Source organism: Corvus hawaiiensis, chromosome 3 (assembly GCF_020740725.1).
Source record: "Corvus hawaiiensis isolate bCorHaw1 chromosome 3, bCorHaw1.pri.cur, whole genome shotgun sequence".
Classification (NCBI taxonomy): Eukaryota; Metazoa; Chordata; class Aves; order Passeriformes; family Corvidae; genus Corvus; species Corvus hawaiiensis.
In genome coordinates, this window is record NC_063215.1 from 72,325,992 (window position 1) to 72,350,770 (window position 24,779).

The 24,779-nt window shown below is 39.1% G+C and overlaps 1 protein-coding gene across 8 annotated transcripts in view; it reads right to left on the reverse strand.

Annotated features, from left to right (window-relative positions):
* ACTN2 (actinin alpha 2) overlaps nucleotides 1-13,106 on the reverse strand; it is a 68,241-nt gene extending 55,135 nt beyond the window's left edge. For 3 of the 8 annotated variants that reach the window (XM_048297562.1, XM_048297560.1, XM_048297556.1), the window contains exon 1: nucleotides 12,710-13,104. In XM_048297562.1, the coding sequence (XP_048153519.1) occupies nucleotides 12,710-12,844 (135 nt within the window). In that variant the 5' untranslated portion in view covers nucleotides 12,845-13,104. Of the gene's footprint in view, nucleotides 1-12,709 lie in introns of all 8 variants that reach the window. The other 5 variants (XM_048297558.1, XM_048297563.1, XM_048297559.1 and 2 more) reach the window with 3 other exon arrangements.
* Between the last annotated feature and the right edge of the window lie 11,673 nt (nucleotides 13,107-24,779).

Here is a 24,779-nt window from a genome sequence, read left to right on the forward strand (position 1 = left end):
GACTGAGACCTTTAAATGCAGAATTAGACAGGCTCTACTAATCTTTACAATGGAATGTATTTCACAGTCTCATGTACATTTTGAAAATTTAAAATGCTGTAGCAAGTGAAAGAACTTGTATTTCATAATCCTCAAGAAACAAATATTGGTGAAAAAGTTATCTGTGAATCAAATATATTCAGAACACAGTTCTTAAATGGCAGTAAAGTTTTAAAAACAAACCAAACACAAACAAACAACAAAAAAAAAGGAATCACTGGAACAACACAAATGCAAAGTTTTGAATAACCTATTTTTGGTCAATTGCTTTTGTTCTCTTTTCTTTTCAGATGTTGATTTTGTATTTCCCTCAAAGGAAAATTTTATGAACATGCTGATCTCTTTAAATTGGTAATATTGTTTCTAGCATTTAATAATTCAACAATTAACAGATCATGGGAGACTTGTTCTTTGTTACATGCAGCACTGCTGAATTTTGCCCTTCAAAGTGCCTCTTACTGAAATCTGCAGAAATAGAGATCATCACCCACAAGGACCAGCACCTTTCTGACGGAACCAGGGTACTCTTACACGGCATGGCAGGGAGTTCACAGCATCCAGCCCAAACCTCTGAGGACTGCCAGCTATTTGCACGGCACAACAGTATTTTCCTCTAACAGGGTAAGCTAACTCTAGAGCATCCTAGGCAAATATTCTCTGCTCCGATACACTGCACTTTGCAGAGCTTGCATGTACACTCTATAAACAAGTAAGCCTGACATTACAACCTGAGGTAGTATGGCTACACCTTACACAGCATTCCCGATCACTTTACGCCCCAGAACCTTACAGTGCATGCCTAGAAATAAATTAGTTCTTGCCCAGTTGTCAGGGCATTAAAATAGATTTGCCACTACACTGCACAAAGTTGAGTGCAGCAAAGAAATGTACACATTTTTATAAGAGTTTTAATGGACTCTGTCACCCATGTAATAAAGACTGCATCTTTGCATTTATACAGAGGTACATATTCATATCTCATAAAGTGCTGTCCAAATACCCCTCCCCAGCCAGGCAGGCTGGGCACTATGGACCTAAGCTAAGAGCTTGCAGAGCATGAAGTGCATAGGTTCTGTTAGAAATTCCAAAGTACTGATGCACACTCCCAAATATCTCTTTTCCATGCACCGTCTCTCTTGCTCTCTACAAGACTTTTAGATACAGATCTTGGGTCAACAAAATTAAGACAACTCCTGATACTTTTGAAGGCATGCTCAATTAATGGAACAGAGACCTATTTGCATTCTGGTGCTTTCTGCACCATTTTTGAGCAAAGAGACATTTGGGAGGTCTCACTCTAAGTGCTAGTTAGACAGAGGATCTAAGTATTGAAAAACCAAGGAAAAAAAGGATAGGGAAAGGTATTTCATATGTCATGGGACCAAAATATACAACAAAAAGTTAAAATGTGATAGGGTCAAAAGAAATTCGCCATTTCTAAGTGTCTTGGAATGAGTTAATTCTGGAGCACCACCTTTCCTGTGTTTCTGCTTCAGAAGAGTATCAACAACCTAGAAGGCCTCTTCAGAAAAAGACTTGCATTAAAAATGCCAACAGTTTTGGAGGGAACTGTTTCAGCAATGATAAAATATCTGAGACCAACCATTTTACTGTTTTCTCTCTCCCTCTATATGCTTTTCCAATTTTCTACTTCTTCACTGTTACAGAAGAAAAGACTAATCTCTGTTTCATTTGCCTCTCCCAGTGGGAAGTTGAAAATGAAGTATAGGTAATCCCAAAGGGGATACTATGGTGGATCTGCAAGGGAGAAATCTGCAGGTGTGTTTTAAACAGAAAGTCAGTGCACCTCATTCTGCCTGGGGCTTTCTCTCAAGTATATTAAACAAAGAACATGCATTACCACTACCCTGTCAGTGCCAAAAGAACCTTCTTAATAAAGAGATAGGATCTCCTATTATTTCCAGTCTCGGGTCCTTCTTCCATCAGCTGTACCCTACAGTGTTCTTCCTAGTTTCCCAAGAGCTCATGAACTAGCACAGATGCTGTTGGCTAACAGTTTTGTTTGAGCAGATATATATTTACATGGCCAAACACTATTTAGGATGAGATGAAAGAAGCATTCACACATTACAGTATGGAAGGAACTAAAGGTATGCCCTCTGGAAATAGAAGGATTAATTAAAGTAGGCTAATCCAGGATTTAGTTGACTGGCTTTCCAAATGTCTTTCCCTTGTTTTCTCTGTTGATTTTCTTCACCTTGCTATCTTTATCCAGTAATTATATACTACACTGCCAGGTGAGTAAGTAAATCCATTATAAAATGGTCAATACAGAGTGGGATAAAACTGTGTTTCTATCCAATTTAGCAACATTCTTTAAAGCACTTCCATAATCATAAAAGCAGGTCTTCTGACAGATATTGAAAGGTTTTTCAATTTTAGCCTCACCAAAACACACAGTCTTAAGTCCCTGACACCAATAAATGATGGGAAAATATGTCAATAGTCAGATCCCAAAAATCAAATTTACACAGTAAATGTTGTCTTTGCACTCTGTTATGTAGTACATTTGGAGATAACCAAATCAAGTTTCGCTTGTAATCTAAACTAAGGTTTTTCAGTTGAGACTCTTATAGAGAACGGAAAACCTCATACACTAATTCCCAATTATGCAACAAAAGGGTTTTTGTGGCATATATGTGTGGCATATATGCCGTGTTACTCAGTGTAGTATATCTCAATACACAAAGCATATAATCTGTCCATGTGAACTACTTCACTATTGTAACTGATGACTAAAAAAAAAATCAATTTTTATTTCATGCTTGTTTTGAGAAACTGATTTTTAAAGAATTATTTCTGTGATTAAAGATACCACTTAAACATACCTAGTTAATTTGTTTAAGCTTCAATTTTTTTTAATGAGGTATTATCTATAGAATAACATTTTCTAAAACATTTAAAATATCCTGTAAGCCAGCAGACTTTCAGAAAAATTTAGGAGTTTCTAACTAATATTTAGTGAGGCTCAGGTTCCTAAATTACTTATCTTTTCTTTGAACCAGAATAAATAGCAAAACATTACTCAGGATCTTTGGATGACTTGATTATATATGAATAAGAAATTTAACTAAGTAACCTGTTCTCAAGACTAAGAATAACTAAGAATAGATAGGTAAATAAACAATGATGACTGTAACTGTTGAAGGCATAAACAACAGTTTTAGACAGTAGAGAGTTTGTGATAAGCAAACTGCTTCATCAATTAAATAACCAGTTCTTTGTTTATAGCATATCTCTTCTCAACAGGAGCCATGCTGGGACCTGTGCTTGGTCATGGAAATGAAGGCCTTAGACAAAAGGGAAGAAAACCAACTTCAGCCTCATGTATGGTGTTTTGCTTGTCTTTTAATATTAATGCCAGATGGATGATAAGTGCATTATACATAATATGTGCATGCACAGATACAGCTGCTTGTGGGGCTGCACTGCAAACTCCATTACTGAAATTATTTAGGATTAAGAAGTATTAAGAAGAGGGACAGTTGCCTCAGATTTCTTCCATGATCTGGTATATAGCAGATGATCATTGTCCCAGGAAATAAAGGGGACTGGAAGACTACGGATAGTAGTAGAGTCAAAGATGGTCAGCTACTCTGCCAAAGAAAACGTGGTGGAACTGCTCTCCAGAACAGAGCTGGAGATGAGCTAGGGCTACAGAGGTTTTCATAGCCCAAAGGAACTCCTCTAGGTAAAATAATACCCCAGAGCTACACAATAATTTACAGTTGGGTGTTTAGAGTTTTTTGCTTTTTTAAAATTTGAATTTAAGGCAGCTGGGTACCAGTTTTCTTCGCATTAAAGAGTGCAATGTCTTAAGTCTTGCAGCAGTGAAAAGCTACACTGATGCCAAGATTAAATATAAAATGGAGTTTAAAAAAAAAATCACTTAATGCTAGATAGTTAAGCCTTTCTATGACTGCTGAAATAGCAGGGTGATTTTCAAAGGTGCAAAATAGACAGAAGTTCCTCCTGACGTCAGTGGAAATGCCTGGGTGTTCAACACCTATAAAAAATATGAGTGTTTCCTTACATGCTTAAGGAATAATCACAGATGCTAATTTTAGCCTGGGGTAGTCACTTTCCACAGACTCCTGCTATGGTAGTGGGGGTGAGCAAGGCTTTTCAGGGGGGCAGTTAAGATTAGAATCTGTCTGCTCTAAATTAGGTTCTGCAAGTTATCAAAGTAATGGATGGGTGGTCCTCTTTAATTTACAAGTTTTTTGAAGAGAAACAAAAACAAACATCAGATTTCAAGTTGAAGGAATTCTGGCAGTTAAGAGCAGTTGGGAGGAAGCATTTGAAGCAAATGGAAAATCTTAGTCATATCAAGTACAGTAAACACATAGCACTGCCATCTGCAAAGCCAGTACATAGGTATTACAGCCACTGTTTTGGAGATGTAGACATGGACAAAGCAATGTGTCCTTATAATTCAAAAGTGGGGAAAACCAGGACCAGACATAGGAGCAGCGGTGCCCCGTCTTGCACTTAGGACGTAAGTTTAGGATTTATTTTCTCTCCTCTGTGCACACTCAGAAATTTTAGGTCCAATTATAGAAACTAACTAAAAATCAGCCAGACAGCTGTCACCTTCTGTTTCCCTCTGGACAGGCTTTCAAAAGTATGAAGTGTATTTCTACAAGCTACCATTTCAAGTAGGAGACACTTTCATAAAAGGAGATCATTGCATTTCAAAGTCTTCTGCCTCTGTCTCTTCCTGCAAAGCAGTAACATGTGCCCTGTAAGCTTTCCACACCATTAGTTTGAGGATTACTGAGACCACGTTGTCTTGATCTGTACTGAAGTGTTCCTTGTACTGCCAGCAGGAAGAGGTACTACAGGTTCTGTACAGAAACAGGCACAGAAGGTGATCATAACACTGTGTCTGCTGGTTAAACAGTGTGAAAAGAGGAACCTTCTATCTTTAAATACATGCCCAATTTTATCATGTAGAAATAGAGCATTGTATAGGACCTGCATAGTTATGATAACCTTTATGCATCAAGTCTCTCAACCTGAGGCACATTTCAAACCAACAAATCCAGTGATCTAAGAAAAAATGTCACACACTCTTATCACAGCATTTCATTAAATGGTGTTCCCAAACCACTGAAGATGTGAAAATCCCCCCAAACTACTAGGAATGAAATTTAATTTAGGAAGAAATGGAGTGCTCAGTGTGAATACACTCTTCTTCTGGAATCAGCTGACAGTAAAGAATGCATGGTCGTAAAATAGATACTCACTCAGAGTCAGCAACTTCTCAGTGCTCACAGTGGAGGAATACCACATCAGATACACATTGTTTATCCCAACAATTATGGCTCAGAAGAAATTATGCTTGGCAGGAAAGACATTCAAATCAACTCAACTTTGCCAACTGTGTAAGCACTTTTATATTTGTTTATTTGTAAGGCTATAAAATAACACATAGGAGGGACATTTTTTGACTTGGGACAAAGCAAAGGAGCACAAATCCCCATCTAATTCTGTTTCATTGAAATGTTTCTTCCTAGATCATGTCTACCTGAATTCCAGCTACAAATCCAATGCATTATTCTGTAAGCAGGTTCTGCAGTACAATTTCTAAAATAATATTAATATCTACATATCAATCACCATTTGCAATTAAAGAAAATCTTAATGCTCAGTCTTTTTGAAATGAATCAGTAGAACGGCACAGTGCAATTCAGAAATTACTACCTAAACTGAAAATCATTAAAGAGATCAGAATTTATGCAACAGTGATCAATTCATGTGAGGCATTTGCTGGCATCTGATTTTTCCATCATAATGATGTATTTTGTCTTGTGAGAGGACAGAAGGGTTTTAATGAAAGATTTGACCTGGCCCCATTGGCCAAAAGCAGTCAAAATTCATTTTGCAAAGCTGTTTTAGCTTTATTTGGAAATAGTTGATGGAATCATGATATTTTCTTACTGATATTCATTAGCTTACAGAATTTACCCCAGCCCTGCTTTTGCTTGCACAGGGCGAGAAATTGTATAAGCATGGATTCCTTTTTACTGCAGTCTCAGGGCTGAAAACCCTAAGAGGTCTTCCAAGCAAACACCTTCCATGCCCCTCTCTTCAGCTCTCCAGTGACCCAAACAGAGATTCAGGCAAGATGCAGACATCCCAGCCCCAAGAGATTACTACAAAGTCCATTGCTTAGCACACAGCTTTTCTCCAGCTCTTAAGCACATTGGTTGCACCTTATGGAAACCCACTTAGATCTATACTTTCTTCCAATCCTTATTGTCTTATTAATTGGATCAGCATATCTACAGACAGACATTTTACTATACAAATTTCAGGGAAGGCCATGGTGTGTATCTATGAGTAAAGGAAGCAGGTAGCCTTTGCTTCCCATTATAAAATGGTTCTTACAATTTATTTTCATAATCATACAGTTCTGTTGCTGGCAGATATTTGGGGGTGAATGGCATTTAACAGCTAAACTGAGACTGTGGGAATTATCAATTTGACAACACTCAAAAGCATACAGAGCCTGGAATGGGTCAACATTGAGAGGTTGATTTGAGTTTAAACAGAATACATAATATTGAGTAATGTATTGATTTCTCTCACTTAGTAGTGGTAAAGAAAACCTTCCCATTCAAACAAAGTACCTACATAATAATTTCTAGTAAAGTGAATATCATAATAGTTTTCTTTGATTTTTCCTTTATATACCAGTACCACAGTATTCCGGGCTGCACACCTTATTGACAGCTTCCAAGACAAAATATGATCGTTCCACTATCCTTTCAGCATGCTCCTCTCAAGCACCATTCCATGCAAGTAACATCAGCAAGAGGAATTTAACATGTTACTATTTTAACAAGCACTAATCTCTAAGAGGCCAATAGTACAGAACAAGCCATAAACATATCCCATATTTCTACAGAGACTCCTTCTGCCCTCAAGGCAACTCTTCACAGGATGAGAGAAATTGCCACTCCATGGCCTTCTGTTGCATCAGTGTCTAATACCTGGGACAGTTACAGTATATGCTGAAAAAATCAAGACATGCTGTTGTAGAAAAAAAAATATTACGTTTCTCCATTGACTACCAAGTTCTCAGGCAGACCTTCTATGGGGCCATCTCCCACTGAGATTTAACACACATAGGATTTAAAAGAAAACAAGAGATGTTCTTTGTGTGTCCTTAATACTAGAGCTTTTGGCATCCATTGTTTGAGAATAAAATTCTTGATGCACCTGGGGGAGGAACATTTGGCCTTGGAATGCTGAAACTTATGTTTCATAAGGTGCACTCTGCCTCTACAGTAACACATTATCATTTGGCAAGACAATGCTATTCTATACAAGGCAGCTAAATACTTGATGAATACTAGAAAAAAAGTCTAAAAAAGGTGAAATTTTTGGTACTTTTCAACTATTAATACTAACAGAAAATCCTGCATTTCAACCAACATAATTCCCAAGACACCTACATCATCCTAATTATCTGCATAAAAGGTAAAGGAGGGAGAGAACTGCAGTGTAGGACTCAGCATATGAAATAGCATATGCTACCATGGCACATGGTTTTTCCATTATCATTCTGCTTTTGATTCTGGATGATTTTCCTCCTGGCATATTAAATCCCCTCCTGAAACTAGTTCTAAAGCTACTCAACTCAGGACTCTCCTCTTTATGAGAAATGCGCAACTGTTAACAGGTTTGTACTAGTACTAAGTAATGAGAAGGTTCATACTCTCTCCGAAAGGAGAGGACCTTTTGTTTCTCTCACACCTCCTACATTCATGTCCAGACCCTGCTCATGTTGCTCACTCGCAGAGGGGAATCCGTGCCTTCTCAACAATCCCACTGGTATTCCAAGTGGGTAAGAAGTGTTACTTCACTAAAAACCCTCTAGTGGTGGTTCTGTGTGTGCCATGGGAGCCTAACCCCAAGGCTCATTATTCAAGGAAAGAATTTTACATGATTTAAAACAAACAAACAAACAAACAAACCAAAACCCAAACCAATTGTATTTCCAGCTAACCCCAGTGAAAGAGGAAGACCTAGGCTGGAATGCCCTCTACACATTGCAGATGCTGTTGTATTCTCCACAACAATTGTTTCAATCTGGAGCCTGTAAATCCATGAGAAGTGGCTCTGCAGTACTGAATTTTGCTGGTGGCATCCAGCCTCTCCTGCCAAAAGTTTTCTACCTTACATTTATTTTTCATTCATTCAGCCTTGCTTATTTTTCTCCTCCAGTGAAGAATGAAGCTGTTTCCTTCCACTACATCTGTCTTCTCACTCCCTAGTAGAATTCTTACAGGAAGAGGTTTCTGATAAGAAATCAACTTAGATTCCATCCATAGAAGACCAGGCAAACTTCAGAGTAAATCCGGGACACTGACTGTAACTTTATTTATAGACAGTGAAGTCAGACTGAACACAAGGTCAATTTCTCTTTCAGGCTGCAATGAACCTCTCAAATCTGCTGAACTTAATGAAGCTGCAGCAATGTAAGAAAAATAAGAATATTGTCCATAATCCATAGTTCATAATCATAGCTCCTTCCAAATAATTTGCCATACATGTGACTTCCAAATGCTTTTTTTTTTTTTTTGCTTGCAAGCACAACAGGAGTTATATTACCAGCCAAAGGAGGTAATGCAGATAAATCCTTATAGGTCACACTGGAAATGTAATCTGATATGCACTGCTGAAGACTGAAAAGACACAGCTTCTTTCCTTAAGAATCTTTTCCAAAGTCCTCACTCATGTACAACGTTCAATGTCTTCAAGATTTGCATTCAGAAAGAGGGCAATATTAAGGTAAATAATATCTTAACTCTTCTTGTTTATTTTATACCAGTACAAAAAACCCAACCAAAAGGCCATAATTTACATTGACACCTACATTAAAACCCTTCTGCATTAACAAAGAGGTGCTACCAGGGTTATACAGCAAGCTAGAATATGATCATTCATCTCTAACAATATCAGTAAGGCAAGGAACATGTTCCCAGTTCCTTCCTTATGTGTGTTAGAGCAATAGTGTCAGACATGTCTGAATGACTGCAAAAGGCACATGTTAAATATGTGAGCTCCGTTGATGCCTTACAATACAACTGTCCACACTTGTAGAAGTGTGGAAGGGACAACAATTGCTTCACAACCTTCCTTGGAAATCTAACAAACCACATTTCATGTCAAAGTTTTTAAAAAGCACGCTCACTCTTATAATTATTCATAGCAAAGTTGCAAATAGGCAAGAGGGCTGTTTAACTCATGGCTCACCAAGCTGTGTTGGCAGATCAAAAACATTGCAAAAATACAGTGTGTGTGCATTTCGAGTAGCATTGCTGTGCTAGGTTTCCTAAGCTAAGGGACACTGCATTTCCTTGCGTTCCTTTTAGTTATATTGAGACACAGGGTAGTGAAAACTAAAAGGTTTGTGGAGTCTGTTGAACTTTTCTTGAAAATTTAAGAAATAAATTTATTATGAAGAAAAGAGGAATTGTGTTTTAAGTCTTCCATTAGAAGCTAGTATGAATTCCACTTCCACTCCAGTCCAGCAGGGTAGGGACTGAAAGACAGCTCATCTCTAGTCTGACAGACCATAGAACAAACCACTTATACCAGTTCTTACAAATATAACTGCTGTCCTCTTTCTACCGGTGGGAAAACCAAGGTCAGAGGTGAGCTGACCTTGTCTAGGATTACAGAGCAGAATGAAGAAAATAATCCCACCCTCTCTGGCCAGACTTTCTAACTTCCAATACTTTTTTATTTCTGTGTAGTACTGAAGGAACAAGGGGCCACTTCCATAGATCTTTCAGCTGCTGCTTTAGTGCACGTGGGCAGTGGAAGTGTAGTGGGTCAAGGAGCAGACTTCAGAAGTCTCCCATCTCATGGTACACATCTATATATTCAAAAGACACTAAGGCCATAGTTCTCTAATTACTTTCTACTGTAGACAGCATGTCCATCCAAAATACAATTTTTTCTTTCACGTTGCTGTCTAAAATGCCCAACCGTATGACCCTGTTTAAGTTTTTGCCAATAGTGTCTAACGCAGAAATGGTCAAATTGCTGCATTTTCTCGATATGCTGAGTTGACACAGGCTAAATGTTACCTCAATTAATTCATTTAAATTGTTGTTCACATTCAGAGAGACAGTGCTAAACTACAGCTCATCTTTCTTTCCTACAGTGTTCTTCATATATTTTTGGACATCTGCAACCACCAAAGAGCCTGGATTACAGCAGACCATAATACTCTACGAAGCACAGTTATAATTAGGCGTCACCTCCATTGTAATCCTACGGACGTCATCATGTGTTACCAGCATCTGTTGACAGATTTCATACCAGGCATATCACTGAAATGGCAAGTCTGGAGAGGGCAGCCCACAATAGAAACAATGGTGTTTATTTTTGGTTTGTTCCAAGACTGTCTAATAGAAAATATATGCTGCCAACTGCCAGGGCTCCAGCAAGATCACTTCTGAATATTGTATTACCAGTTAGAACAAAGATCTGCGCCCATGTACTTGCAATCTTCTCCTAATGAATAACAAACCTAAGAAAGCACTTTCTGCAACTGTCTTAGCACAAATTAGGAGAAGATAGAAGCCTTGACATTCTACAAAGTTTATCAGGCCCTTTATCATGCAAGTACTTACTTTTCATGTAATAATAAATTCAGACTTCTTTCCAAGATGAGGAATAAGGATCTCCTCTTATAAATTTTATTTGAATACAGTATCACATTAATACTAAAACTAAACCCTGGGAACTGGCAACATAAAGTAGCAAAACCACGCTCTCTACTCTCTGGAAGCAAAGCAGAGCCTGCTTTAATTTGTCAGTGTGGAAATCTGACTTTCTGCTGAAGTACTGCTTGTTCAGAGGAATGGAAACATAAAATTTTCAATGCAGTATAATTGCTCCCTGCTTTCCTGTAAAAGACAAGAGACTTACTGTAAACATAAGAATGTCTACCTATTCCAAATTCTCCTTCCTTTTTAACATTTATCTGCATTGAAGGAAAACTGCAATAGAGTGCATAACTATCTAGTAACCTGTCCATTTTATTTTGAAAACAGCATTCTCTGAAATACTGGACAATTGAATCCTAGTTAGATGTAACACAACCTCTTACAGATGAGCAGTTTCAAATCACTAAAGTACTTTAGCACTGTCATACTTGTTATAAAACATAAAAGTATAGTTCACCATCTGAAGAGTGCCAAATGAAAACAAATGCCAGCGTTGATGAGTACAACTTAATTATTGGTCAGGAGCTGCAGCAGCTGCTAGATCAAGAAAAGTGAACTTCAGCTTAGAACAGAACTTCCCCTATCCTCACACAGGAGGATCTGAATAGGTATGAATGTAAGAAAATGAACAAAACCAGATAAAAGTCACAGAATGAGGGAGGCTATAAGATCAATCTGAGAGGAAAATATTGGTTCTACAAATTTTAATGGAAAAGCAAGCCCACTGGCCCCAAAAATTCTAACAGCTCTTACTTTTATAATTATACTTTTATAGTACAGCTTTTATAGAAGCTGTAACAGTGGGACAGACTGTCATAAGATCTAAATTTGCACCTTCTACTTAAGTTGCTCACCAATGCAAAATGCATATTCAAACTCATTGTCCAGACCACTGTCTCTCTCTCCCTCTCTTTTTTTCGTTCTTGTAACCAGCCGATAACCTTTTAATCCCAGATCTGTCAGCTGTGACTTCAACATCACCTTTTAAATTAGGAAGCAATAAATCCTTTGCATTATTTCATCTTTCCTTTCCGTATGCTACTTAAAATTTAATGTTATGAAATTAGATATTGCAAATATTACTAAAGTACCAAAGCACTGACATGACTGCTGTTGGGACCATAATTTCTGCCTATGTTCAGAAAAAGAACATGGACAGTACTTGGTAGCACAATAGTTCTCTTACACCTACAAGGCAAGAAGGATTTCTTCTAAAACTGTATCCTGAGGAGTTTACAGACCTCTTTTTTTTTTTCCAGACAGTGAACTGGCATATAGGAACATAATAATGACATAGGGTTTTCCAAATATAGCGTGGAAATATTTCTAGGCAATATTTTCCTTGTCAAGTCATTCAGTCAGAATGGAGATAAATTCTAGAAAGAGCTGACTTGCAAGATTACAATTTCAAAAGTGATTTTTCAGTCTGCTCTCAGAAATACTGCAACCTTTTTTGCACACTAATTTTGAACCATCTCGTTCATCTCTGTTTGTAATTGCAATTTACTCTTTTTGAAAATCAATAAGGTGCGTACATAAATTCAGAGTCTGCTTTCTGAAAGGAAGACCCAGGAACTGAAGTTGAAAGTTACTGAAATACTTATACATAAATTTAGAAGTACTGACAGAATATTTGCTGTGCAATATAAAAATAAACTCCCGACTCATAAATCATTTTCATCTGACATAGGTTTCACTTAAGAATCAAAAAAGTGAATGCTTTATCCTCAAAATATGGCAAAGCTACTATACATTATATAAATGGTTTATACAATGTAAAGTATATTTTATTAGAACCCCTTGCTGTACAACCCCAACAGTTCCGGACACAGCACGGCAATAAGACAGGGCATCATTCCACACAGAAGCGCACACACAGATACACATTATTTCCAGACCTTCCTTTGCTGTTTCTCCCATGCTGGGTCCAGGAGCAGGTCCCTGTCCCATTCTTCTTCTTGGGTCATGTACTCATCTTCTTCATAGTTGTAGGTGTACTGCATGTTTGTTTCTATCTGATTCATGCTATTCATGCTACCCAGGGATCAGCTTCAGCTGCTGCAGCTTCTACTACGATTTAAGTTTAGTTTACTTGCTGAGGGGTTGTAAGTAGCAGTGTCTTTTTCTTTCTTTCTTTCTTTCTTTTTTTTTCTTTTTCCAAGGTGACAGGGAATGAATAGTGACGAATCTCTTTGAGAGCAGAGGCTGAAACTGCCAGGTAGGTGCTGACCTGTGGTGACCTTCCTTCCCTGTATCCCCTGTGCCTCTGCCCCTCGCTGCTGCTGCTGCTGCTGCTGCTGCTGCTGCTGCTGCTGCTGCTGCTGCTGCTGCTGCTGCTGCTGCTGCTGCTGCCGGTCCCTGTGGCTGACCCTGCGGAGGAGCCCGGGGCGGCTCTTTGCCGCGGGTTATTATCCCCGCCGGGCCGTCACGTGGCTCGGGCGGCGGCCCCGGCCCCGCCGCGGGCACCCGGGCGGGCAGGGCTGCCGAGGTCAGCGAGGAGCGGCGGCTGCTCCCCTCAGCGCTCCGGCCCAAAACGACTGACCGTCGTGCCTGCCGGTCTGCTCTTCCAATCTGATACATACCCGTCCTTTTGTTTTGGTTCTTTCTCTCTTACTGACATGTAATCCCACTCCCCAAAACCCGCCTGCGAGCTGCTAATGCAGTTCGACATTGCTCATCGTTAGTCTGAAGCCCGTGTCCCGCCTTGAGTCACTTGGCGTTTTCAGATTAAGGATTACACGAGCCAGCGCAGACAAGGACACCCAAGAGATGAAACGTTTTCCAGTGAAAATAGGTCTGGAGTTAACCATACAGCATGGAAGCACAATTAAAAGGCAACACGTATCTTTTTGTCCAGGAAACACACTCAGTAAATCCAAAAGCAGGCACCAAGAAGCACATACAAAGCTCTGTGGAACCCAGTAACTTTACACGTGTGACAGGAACCATTTGCCGGTGCTTTCCACAGGGCAAAATCTCAAAGGATAGCGCTGAGATCAAGCATCCTGGCAAGCATGTCCGGTATCTCCCGTGCCGTATCATTTCAGTTGCTTTGGCAACAATGTTTCTTCTGGGAACTGGCAAGTTGACTACGTTCTTCATGTAGCTTGTCATTAATGCCTGCACCTATCATCAGCCAAGGTCATCTTCTCTAGCGGTGTTCACACTGGATACAATTCGAACCTCACTTAGAAAATGCTCACCAAAGCTGTGCTTTTGGAAGCCCTAAGTTACAAAACCAGGTGTAAGGGAAAACTATGTTCAGTAAAGGCTCAGTAGATCTCTAAACCATTGGGAATGAATAACCAGAATAATTTACACCTAGACAGCATATGCCCTCCATTTCATATTGCTAACTAAAGCTCTGCTTTCTTCCAAGTCACCTTCTATCCCATAACTCCAAGCAATATAGAAGAACATGCACACATGCACAGAAAATACCTACTCCTCAGTTCAAAAAAACTTCGTAAATGCAGCACTAAGGTTGCAAATTGGAATTCAGAAGAGGATTGCAACAACTTATGCAATAAAAGCAAGCTCAACTTTTGAAAGACTGATGTGCATATTGTGAGAGAAACAGTCTAAAAATGAAATTCCAAATCTAAGCAGCCAGACAGAACCACATGCTTTTCCCCTGCTCAGTGCAAATATTCTCAAGGTTGCTACACTTCCACCTATGTAACAAAGTAAATGCTATGCTTAGACTTTTTTGTTCAAACACAAGTGAGCATTCCCTTTAGGATCCTCTGAGACAATATCAAATAGCAATTACAAAACAACATAACTCATGTACATATACATTATATGTGTGCTGGTGTAATTTGTGTGGTTTATTTTTATAGCCTGGTAGTCACTTCCGTTTGCAATACAAGTCTACCTGCAATCACGTAAATGATAATTCAAGCCTTCGAAGTCAGTAAAACCTTTTCTTCTTTTTCGCTATATAGAGCACAGGAAAGTATCTTAAGGAAATGCAGGAAGAAGTCAGAGGAGTCCCAGAAGTACACACATAAATTGTAATACTGTGACCCAGAGCTGTTCCCCATGCGAAGAGCTCTCCTGCACTGATGAAACCTGTGACCTTCCATGCACTCCCTCATTAGAGGTGAGCCACTGCAACCAGCTTTGTGCCTTTCCTTGGCACTGCCTTGTCTGGGGATCTACATGGACGAAAATGGTTCTGCACCAGTCCCCACTGTGCACTACAGGTGAACCTTAAAGGTACTGATGGCTTCATACAGGGAGGTATTAGCTACAACCCATATTTCATTTGTTGGTCCTCACCCTCTAACACGGGCCAGGGTGCCTGTGTCATGAAATAAAAACTGAGGTGCTGTGGCAAAGAATTTATTTGACAAAGAATATCCAATCACACTGTGGATTAGGACTGGAATCAGACCCAGGCCTAGATTTCTAGAAGTCAAAGGACATTCTACCCAAATTTTCCAGAATTCTGAAAGAAGGCTATTAAGTTTTTTCATAAAATAACTGAATATTCTCAAAACATAGCTAGCCACTGCAGCAAAGGTACTGTTCATTTTCCCATGTTTACTTGGTACATAGGTAAACAGTACTTGATAACAAAGCAAATAAAACCAAAATGTCTTCATTGTTCCAAGGAACCTACAGCCAGAACCATAGCATCTCTCAGCTAGTCTGAGAGATTAAAAAAATCGAGTATTTCAAGACCCACTTTGGCTATATTAGCCAGGTTAGGTTGTATTAGTCCATTTTGGATCAAAAAATATTTCAGAATGAAAAATCTTTTTCATTCTGAAAATGTCAAAATAGGAGACTTCAACATTGTCAGAGTGCATTTGGAGAACATTGGGGATTTTACCCATGAAACAGGAAGCTAAATGGAATAGCCTCATTAAAAAAAAAAAAACTCCTGCCTATCTTGATGGAATCTGACCTGCTTTAGGTTCTCTAACTAACTGCTTACTGCCTCTTAATCAGACAGCATGAGTAGGCAGCAGAGATATTTATAGATGGAGCTTTAGAAGGAGTATCTGGTATTTTGTTTACTACTTTAATTTAATTTTATAAACTAACTGTGTGGATGGTAATGAGAAACATATGAATGGAGGTCCATAGTGGAAAGAGCCAAACTTGAAGTGGAAAGAGAGCTGCCTCTTTCAGCTCAACAAGAGAATAGGAAAGCTGTGCCCAGCACAGCAGTATGAATAAGTTTGCTTCACTAAGGATCTTCTCACATCAGAGGTAGGTTAGGACTATCCCAAATAAAGCTGTCAAATAGCCATGAACTATGTGTGCCTAAGGAGAAAGAAAATAAAACCAAAACAGAAATTAGCAACCTGAGCAGGAAAGAAAGGACAAAAGCCTCAAATAGAGAAAGAAACACAATGAACCATGTGAATAGGGAATTTTAAGTTGACACGGCAAGACACCTGAGAGCCAGCAAGTATATTTAAGGCAGAAATGACACGGGTTATTTAAAATGTGACAAGATGAAAGAATACTCATGACTGCCAAACAGATTAGAAGAAGTAAGGTGGCAGGGGGAGATCAGAAATGGAGATGGCAGAGCTGAATTATCAATTATTTCTGTCTTTTATTTGGCAAAAGGTGTGCAGTTGTAGTTTATGCTAACATACACACTAGTAAAGGCCAATCCAGGAGAATGATGCCTTGAACCCAGGAGAACACTGTGGCAACCAGGCATCACTTCCCATGCATGAGGAGCACCAAAAAGGCCAGACCTTTCCTAGCATGAGAAGGTGGTTTGTGAGTTCACACAAGTGAATATCACCCAAGTGAAAGCCTTCTGGTACACTTTGCATGAAGTTCCTTGAGAATCAAAGGGCTTTTCTGGCTAAAGGACATCAATCTTCATCATTCTTCTTAATGAAATTGAAAGTTTTTCACAGAGTTTATATTTAACATTCATTTACTTGTTAAAAGCCATCATATCATTCTTTCAAGAATTCTCTCCTTTGCATTTTTACTGTTTGTCAGACTTTCAATCCTTCAACATGTTTCTTATGCTTCCCTCTCACAAAATTGTAGAATAAAGTGACAACTTCTATTAAAACTTAAAAAATGCTGAACACTACAAACAATGTTTCACCAGATCATTCTTCTATTTGAACTTAATGAGATCTAGAATAAGAAATGAGCCAGATTTCTCTACTTAAATAATAGCCTGTGAAACAATCAACTGACATGGAAATGGTCACCATTAGTTTTCAGCTGTAACCCTTCTGTGTAGGAACACAATAGTTTGTATCTGCCAAAACTGTCTCAGAAAGGCCACAGGAAGATAAAGAACCTTATGAGAACTCAATCAGTCATTAAGTCTTTAAGTAATCATCTTGTCATAGTCACAGCCTGTTTCTTTGTGAAAAAGAACAGTAGGATGCTTTCTCAAGAAAGAAGTCAATGAAAGGTAAAAAAAAATAAATTCAAAGTGACTATTTTTTTGTGTAAACTGTTAATAGAATCTTAAAAGAGGGATCAAAAAGCCCTTTTCTTTTCAAAGCACGCCATAACTGTCACTGTACATAAAATATACTTTTGCTTGTAGCAAATATCCACTAGTTTAAAGCTTAACCAACAAAAATCTGAATTATTTAAGAAAATGATAATTTAGATTGGGCCAAAATGTTGGATTCTGTTAAAAAATTATGCATAAATTTCCCTAACAAAGCTAACCAGAAAGGTAAGGCATGTTATAAAACGTATTCATCATTTATTAGAGGTTTTGGGGTTTGTTTTTTTTGCAATACAATAAATATAACCTGCCTTCTTCAATGTAAGAAACACAATACATTGTAAGTTCACTAAAAGAAGAAAACCAAGGATCTAAATTCATTATGTAAAGGTAGCATGAATAAACTTTAAACTCACTTCCTATTTCTGAAATTAACACATACATAAGGAAAATAGAGAGCAGAGAACAGGGCCATACATCCAGGAACCAAAACCATGATTTTGTCTGAGCTAAGGAAAAGCACTGTGGGCACTGAGCATATTTAGCCCTCCCACATTTAGCACCAAGAGGCACAAACTTTGACTCTGAAAAATCTCCATGCTACTTATACATGGTGATATTATCTATGCAGTAGTTAAATCCTTTTTAAAAAGTATATTATTTCAAGTGATAGGTTTGGAAATAAAAATTAAGAAAGAACAGAAAAAATTCACTTGCTGGCTTCATAGTAACAACTGTCATTGTCAGAAGATCCCAAAGTGTTTCATCAGCTATATATAGAGACGACTTACTCTGTCCCTGGAATTCAGCCATGGATGAAGTGTAGCAAGAAACATTTATGGGACCAACAAATACTACCAAAGCATAGCTTGGGCTTCAGGGGTATGGAGAAAATGCTGACTGCACTGACATCACTGGATTTTGCCAACCCTTTGTGCGGAAGGAAAATCACGGGGCTGAGACGTGGTGTGATAATGCCAGCTTAAGATGCCCTTATGTGACCTTGAGCAAGTCATGTCAGATAAAATTTTCCCAAAAATCTGCGTGTTAGCTCATCAGACTACTCTCACTGAGAGAAACAAGCTTATCATGCTGCACTCTGCCATCTCTGAAACAGTGTCAGCAATGCTTCCTTTGGTCCTTAATGTCCACCTAGAAAAGAATTCTCAGGAGCAGAGGCTTTGTCTGTTTAAAAGCCCCAAGGAATCGACACCAAAATGATGATTACGGTGTGCTTTACCTATCATACACCCTTCACCTCCATGTTCGCCGCTCCAGACTGGGTGTGGCCTGCACCCAAACACACCTAGCATTATTCTAGGACATCAGGCTTGCTCAGGCATTTAGGGTCCCTTACACCCTGGAGGCAGTGTTCCTACTGTTTGTAGGGCCCTGCTTAGAGCTCTGCATCCTGCACAGCAGACGGTCCTGGTTCTCAGCGAGGGTTCAGGGCAGGTAGCAGTAGGAATCAATCAACATCTGGTCTCTGCCACAAAGTCACTCGGCAGTACTGTGATACGTACTAACAATCACAAACTGCAACGTGAGTGCTGAAAGATGGAACATAGCTAGGCAAAGCCTCTGGCAATGGCACTGCCAGGCAGCACAGCACAAGACCATACCTTTCATGAATGAGAAGAGCCCTCAAACTTCACGTACTGACACATTTGTATTCATAAGGAACCACGATATCTGAAGCCCCTTATCCCTTGAGCTAGCCTCTTTGAGGATGTCTTTTTGGTTTAAGCGTTCTTGTCAGGGTAGGTGCAACTCACAAAGACCGATCATGAACTAAATAATATCAGAAGCTTTGATAGATGCTTTGCACAAATTAGAAGTGGGTAAAGGAAAAACTGGGAAAAGTATATTGTAACTTATATACCACACTGCAGTCAGTCTGTTGGCACACTGAAGTCGTGGAGCAACATGCAGTCAGCTACAACGCAATACACACAGTAACAGGTGGGGAAACTACAAATAGGCCTGGCGTAAGAGTGGAAAAAATGGTGAGACAGATCCAGGATTTTAAAAATGGTTCAGTGACGAGAATGCAAGGGGCAGGACTAGGGGTATAGCATGGCCTATTACAAACCTTTTGAAGAAACCTTTTCACATAGTGTGTTCCCAGAACCCTGTCTGTGTTCCTATTTTATGTTGGCTTAGCCTTACCACACAGAGATACTAAGCAAGGAAGAAACTGTGTGACTAGGGCAATATGAAAGCTGCAACTGATGATACAATTTGTACTTCATTAATAGAATCAGTTAAAAAAACCCCTTTGTAGGCCAGCCTGTGACCGTTAATGATTTACCTGAGATTATCATCTAAAATGGCACCACATCGTTCAGCAATAGTTTCGGTCACAATGAGAGAGGAGAGCGTGTGAGAGACAAGGAATGCAAAGACAATATGCCTCTACTTATCTAGAAACAAACACCGTCAACTAAGAGTTTCCAGACAACAGTTATCTGAGGGGCACAGGTTTTAAATCACTGAGGTATGAGGTAGAGATTATGGGCACAGGATATCACACTGCTGTGTTCTAAACTCAGCATTTGTACAGATTGACTGACTGACCTTTGACAAGCTGCAGTCTCAATGCCCTCATTTCTCTTTCCAGATACACAAGTGTAATATCACTGACATCAATGATATTCAAGTTACACACTCAAGAAGGCAACGTGATTGAACAAATTGCCAGTTTGTAAAAATGAATACTATCTACTTATTATTCATTCCACAGTAGAGATACAAAGATCAATAAAAGCAGCAAATTCATCCCTATACACAGCAGCGTTAGGCAGAACCTGAATTACTGCCAAACAGGGATAACATGTTCTTTACGTATAGCACAAATTTCCCTTTTCAGGAGCTGTTGTCTTTGCATGCTGTCCAACAAAGCTTTACTCTGACACTCATAAAGAACTGGCACTGAGAAAATGAGCAATGTTCCTGCCATGCCTGATGTGAAAAACAGCAAGGCCTGAATTTTCCAATTCCAATTCTAAAGGCAATTGTTTCCTCCCAGCTATGATCCCTCTCACCAACTTCAGACATATTCTTATGTCAGGAGAAATGAGTACCAGTTTTGCACACTTTCCAGTATCAGACTGGTTGCTCTTGAGATCTACCAGCAATAACCCACTCATGGTGAAGGCTCTTGTCTGTTCTCAACCCCTCTGAATGTGGAGAAGTCCTTTGTTTCTTAACTAGATCACCTCTCTCTCTGCCTAAGTTCAGTTAAGCATAAGCAAAGGAGGACAGGAAAGCATTTAAATGTTTCTTCACTTTGAAACTAGTTAGTCTATAGGATAAATGCAGTGGACCTGTGCTAAAGGGCAGTCTAGATTTCTGTTGTGTCTCATAGTTAAATTTGGAATAGCTGTAATCTTCCAGAATTTCACAACTGAACCAAATTCAACATGTGTGGGGTTTTTTTTCTAAGCCAGAAGCTGTTCTAGGTAATTTTCCAGTTCATATAAACAGTTACTGGAGGTGGAGTCAGCAACAAAGGTGAAATTACCCCTATAGCCTGTAAGGTTCCACATATATTTCTACAAACCCCCACATTAATTTTTCAGTAGATACAATCTGAACACATCTTCCCTGATAAAAATATTCTGCAGAAAGCTCATTGTGCAGTTCCAATTAATGGACTCAAATATATTTTAGATTTCTCTAGGGGAATTAATTTTGTCATGAATGTGCTTCTAGAACAGCATGACACTTTTTCATTTGTTCCCCACAGATCAGTAATCCCTCTTGTAACCTTTCATATGTAACCTCAGCACAGAGATGATCTATTGAAGATCAGGCTGTTCAGGCCCTAAATTTGTAGGGCCTGATTTTTTACTGTGAACGTACCACTGGTGGGAGTCAGGAGAGTCACTGCACTTCCAATCACAGGAGAGAATGTTTAAAGCAATGCATGATGGAAATACCAAGAAAACAGAGGATTCTGCTGGGCCTAAAGGTTCAAACCATCAGGCTTACTCAGTGGGGAAAAGTGCAGTATGTAACTGTACTCAAGGGAAAAGACAAATTCCACACTAACAGCATTCATTACCCTAAAACTATCCAGTGTATGGGGAAATTGAAGTATATACAATTTGGAGCATGTGCCTCAGTTTTCTTTCTATAGACCAGGAATAACACTAATACTATGAAGTACAAGGAAGTGTGTGAAAATCAAATACCGGATAAATTTTGAATACTTGAAGACGAGTACAAATAACATGATGACCAGAGCGGAAAACCATAAATTATGTATTTAGGAACATGCTTCAACTGAGTGCAACAGACGTTCACCGAATAAAGAAGAGGAATCACAATGCTGTTGAGCACTGCTTATGCAGTACACAGAACAAAGCACAATTTCTGGGAAGAAAGGTTTGTGACTATGCAAATAAAGTCTGCATTCTGACACATACAAAACAGCTTTGGCATAGTCCACTATGAATTAAATTGTGACCTTGATGTTTTTTTAAGATAACTGCCCTACAACTAATTATAAATAAATTATAAATTAAGTAATTATAAATAGGTTCTGAATAGGAAGACAATTCATACACAGTGTTAAGAAAAGCACTAAAGGCTTCCAATGCAACCCAGCAGTTGCATAACCCCTACAGCTTCTGCTCAAGAAATAGCATCGTGTTTTGCATTTCAGATCTGTCTGTTGCAGTTCGCACACAAGAGTCATTAAATGTGTTACAGTGACACAGACTAGACACATTTTTTGGACTGAATTAGTCCTAAATTGTTCAAAGTGTTTTGTTGCCCCCCTGCAAATTAAAACGAGGCACATACATCACCATACTGTTAAGAATCAGCAGGTAATACAAACCAAAGGGATCACACCATAAGTAAAGTGAGAAAGGTTCTGAAGTGTAACCTCTCCCATGCAGTACTTGAGAGTATGACAGCAGGAGTGTTTTGCCACCAGGCTTATTTAAAAGAAATGTATCAGCATACTGATGCCAGAAGAACCTGATTCTTAGTGCTCCACTCTCCTGTTCCCTACATGTTCAAGTCCAGGCTGCCTTCCTAGCCCTATACTAGGTGCCTGTCAAGCCTTTCTGTCAAGCACAGAAATAGTACCCTTGTCTCTGTGTATCCAAGGAATTGCCTCTGATGTCACGGGGTCTCTAAGTCTCTCGCAAATAGTTTCTCTGTAGAGAACTCCCTTAAGTCCCCAGTATGGACAGTGCAGGCAGAGTGTCAGAGAGTAAGAAACACAGTGGAGAAACCACTGACATACACTTGTCAGTAAGAGCTGTTAGCAGTTATCTAGAACATTTCCAGTTGTCAAGACTACTTTATGCAAGGCTGCAAGGCACAGAGACAGCAGGGCCACTATTTTAAGTCTGAAAACACGACGCTTCTAGTAATCAGCAAATCTGGAGATGTAGGCTTATTAGTAAAACCCAGATGCATACCCTCATCTAACACAATATTTCTTCTAATAACAGGGATATTTTTCCCCCAAGAATCCCCACAATACATAAGAGCATGAACAGTTTCCAGTTCACAATGAAAACAAACACAAAAGCCGAACATTTTTTTAAATGGCACTGAAGCGCAGAGAAGATTGGGGGATTTATGTGACTGCAGATACTGTGTGACTCACTACCATGAAAATGAACTTTCTGACTCTTTAATACTTTTAAAATATAACAGTATTAATATCTCTCATATATGTATGCGCATATATCTATATACACACATTAAAAAATGTCCAGTTTTTCGCAGTGTTTACAGTGTCACTGTGCTAGGCATTACATAACTCATTCCTACACAAAAAAATATGCAAAATAATTAAACTTTAGAAAGCGTATAAACAAAATACATAACTGAATATAACTGAACAGCAAAACTGGCAGATAAATATTCTCCTCTCTGCTACGGAATGTGGATCATACCTGTTTTCAGGGATTATCACATAAAGTTTTGAGTTTATTGTCGTTCAAATCATGTATTCATCAGTTATAGAAAAGGCCCATGGACTAGAAGTGACTGGGACAAATGAAGAAATGTAAGCAGCACAGGCTTCAGTGGCCAGCCTGGGAAAAAGGCTGAAATTTGTATTTAGTGCATTCAGATAGGAACGACACCATTTCTTCTTCAGGGAAAGAGCTGTGATTCAGCCTAACTTTTTTTTTTAAAAAGACCCAGAAAGTGGCTGGCTGACAAGCAAATAGAGGTTTGAACAGCTGCATGTCAGGAACAGGTGAGTGAGCTCTGCTGCTGTTCCAACACCTGCCAATTGCTTGATTAACAGGCAATTGAAGGAGGTGATAGCAAGACTGTACATGCAGTAAGAAAAGTGTGTTAAGCATGTTCCCTATTGATCACTTTTTCCTCCTTCCCATCCTTCAGTTTATTGTCTCTTTTACTGTTTACAGCCCTGCTATGAGCGATGAGACATGTCTAGTACACAACATTTTCCTTATTGTTTATTACATCCAAGTCCCCAATGGCCACATTGCTACACTCCAATGCATTAAACAGTGTGACTCACAACTACCCCACAGTAGATCTATGACAGCTACTCTCTCAGTAGATTGTCTGGCACAGGTACCTTTTCATAATAATAAACAGTTAATTTATAGATGCAATATTGTATTCCCCAGCCTAAGAAATAGCAAAGCATGACAAAGGACTATACATTCACGGCAATCATGAGAGACATTTTCCTACTTTTCATTGCAACTGTTATGCAGTCTCTATAATCCAACTTTCTAGCTGACTTTTTACACAAACAAAAAAGTCACAATCCATCAAGCAGCTCAGCACTGAAAGGACAGCTTTTTTTTCCCATTGTTTACCATCTCCATTTGTCTTCCTTCCTCTCCCTGATGCTCCTAGGATAAACTAGACCTACCTCAAATGGATACAAATGGATTTACAAAGATGACTATTGCCTACCTTTTTCAAGACAATGCTCTCTCTGCATGTGTCTAGCTGAAGCTAGTTGGCTTATTTTGGGTTTATTTCTCCTTATGTAGAATATATATTTAAAAGCTTCCTTTACAGCAATTTTGATTCAAAAGCCTTTAGTCTCTTACCATATCAGAAAGCCTTTAATACAGTGAAATCCCCAAAACAGCTTTCCACCACCACATCTAGAGGGTTTCTATTCATTATTAGATCTGGAATGCAGCTAAACATGAGAATTTATGGCTGGGGGAAGCTACAAAAGATTTTCAAGGACATCCAGGAAAACATGACGCTGCCTGCCAGAGTGGTCAGTTAGTCAATGATGTTCTGGATGCACGGCCTAGCAGGGAAGCTTCTTCCAGACCTTCAGTTCAATTCAAGTATTTTTCTCCCTTCAGACCTAATCCAGCAGTGAGAAGTGCAATTCTCTGTAATTTCAACCACCACTGAGTGGTGATGGTGTAGAAAAAACTCAACACAACCCAGCAATGTGTCCTCACAGCCCAGACAGCCAACCATGTCCTGGGCTGCATCCAAAGCAGCACGGCCAGCAGGGCAAAGAAGGGGATTCTACC